This window comes from Halyomorpha halys, unplaced genomic scaffold (genome assembly GCF_000696795.3).
Source record: "Halyomorpha halys isolate HHAL.00 unplaced genomic scaffold, Hhal_1.1 Scaffold35.1, whole genome shotgun sequence".
In the NCBI taxonomy this organism is placed as follows: domain Eukaryota; kingdom Metazoa; phylum Arthropoda; class Insecta; order Hemiptera; family Pentatomidae; genus Halyomorpha; species Halyomorpha halys.
The window spans coordinates 1,274,702-1,276,605 of record NW_027106137.1 but is presented as its reverse complement, the minus strand read 5'-3'; the positions used below and the strand labels follow the sequence as shown (position 1 = coordinate 1,276,605).

Genomic DNA, 1,904 nt, shown 5'->3' with positions numbered 1-1,904 from the left:
ATTCTCCACATGTTTTTATCATGTCATAATATCACTAACAGCAAATTTACTTGATGTGTATATATGTATACAGTTGTAAATATCAATAAATAAATTATTAAAAAAAAATATATATGAGCTCACATTTAGTAGTTCTATTTTTCAAAACAAACCAACTATATATTTTTCCATTTAACCAGAATCAATTTTTTGTGAACTTGTTTTAGCAAATATCATGACAACTACTGATCCTACAAACTGCCATTATGTCCAGTTGAGGACAAGTGCCGGGTTTAGGGATAACATGACATTCTCCAAAATAAATTCGTAAAATGTTAATTTTCTTTATTATATTATTTGTTAATTTTCGATTAAAAAAAAATCCCTGATACAACTAAATATTAAATATTACTTACGTTGTAATCGTTTTGACGAGGAATATTTTCGTAGCTCAAAGTTGGCGGAGGTCCCATGATCAAAGCGAAATCTAATAGGTTGTCTATTTCACCGACGTAATCTTGATTGTGAAGAGAGGCCAAAACTTCGAAACATCCGTCCAAAGCCTGAAAAAAAAACTTTGTATCAGAAAATTCTTTGAAACTTACTTTTCAAATATTTTGTGTATAATTTTAAATCCCCTTGCACTAGAGAGTTAGCATGACGATTTTCTCTAATCTTAACATGTGTAGACATTTTTTTTTGGGGGGGGCTAGGTTATATTTAATTGTTGGCACTTTTAATTATTGAACAATAAAGGAAAACTTTTGTTAATTACCGAAGACAATGAGTCCTTGTGGTACTGAGGGAAGCAGGATAGCGCCTTGAGGTACCGCAGCCTGTGAAGGGGAAGCAACGCTCGCTCGCCATGGATCTCCGTGCAATAGCAAATGCTACTGTCGTTTCTGCGAGTCCTATTACATAAAAATATAAAAATGGTTAATCTCTGTCTAGAACTCCTGAGTGTATACTAATTACTGTCAATGTATTCTTGTGTACTTAAATTTAAAATATAGATCTTGCCACCTAATATTTTTAGGGTTATTGTCAGTAACTCTTAATTTATTACAAACAACTGAAATATCACTATAAACTACTTAATAGTGCCTTTAATGAGTTTGATTTGAGCCAAAACAGAGTTCTTAATGTTCAATTATTCTCGAGATACAGTTTTTCCAAAACAAAATGTTTTTCTAAATAACGATCACTTTATGATTTTTTTTGGGGGGGGGTGGAGGTATATTATAAAACTATTATTCTTTGAAAAATAACCAATAAAGTAGCTACATGATACATTTAATGAGCTTCATATTGTGTGCTAATAGAACTATTTACGTTCAATAATTACCTAGATACAGTTTTCAAATATATTTCTATAAAAATAAAAATGCTTGATATTAACCCTAATTTCCCAGTGATAACTCATTAATATTCAATATTTTCGGATTTTTTTTTTATTGGTGAGTGAAAAATTGTATATCGGAAAATGCGAGTATTAGACATAAATATTTCTATTAGGGCTCAATTTGAAACTAGTTAAATACTACATAAAGCAGTATGGAATAAATTTCTTCTTAAGAAAAGTATTTCCTATAATGAGGTGTAGATAGTTGACCGTAGATTAATGCTTGAAGAAGTTTGTCGGGGGGTGCGGTCAGCAAAGAACAACATAAATAAACATAACCATATTTATTTATTTTATGCCGACGTTTCGACCTGAGCATGATATTATATTAGTCACTGTTTTCAATTTACTACCATACAATTCCAAAAATATCAATCAATTAAAATTTTTGTACTATTCAATTATCAGTTATCATTTTTTATCATTTATGATTTAATTCAATATTTTATATAATTCTAAATTTGTTTGTATACTATTCGTTTTCAATTGTATGTTACTCTAAATATTGTTGTTATCTCTTCTG

The 1,904-nt window shown here is 29.6% G+C and overlaps 1 protein-coding gene and 1 long non-coding RNA gene across 3 annotated transcripts in view; one reads left to right on the top strand and one right to left on the bottom strand.

The window, feature by feature from the left end:
• Positions 1–1,904, top strand: part of LOC136797356 (uncharacterized) — a 493,983-nt gene that overhangs the window by 45,038 nt on the left and 447,041 nt on the right. The gene's annotated exons all lie outside the window — the stretch shown is intronic.
• Positions 1–1,904, bottom strand: part of LOC106686316 (uncharacterized) — a 58,215-nt gene that overhangs the window by 1,371 nt on the left and 54,940 nt on the right. For both annotated transcript variants that reach the window (XM_067053702.1, XM_014429536.3), the window contains 2 exons: positions 755–890; positions 396–542 (listed from right to left, as the gene is read on the bottom strand). In XM_067053702.1, the coding sequence (XP_066909803.1) occupies positions 396–542; positions 755–890 (283 nt within the window). The remainder of the gene's footprint in view (positions 1–395; positions 543–754; positions 891–1,904) is intronic.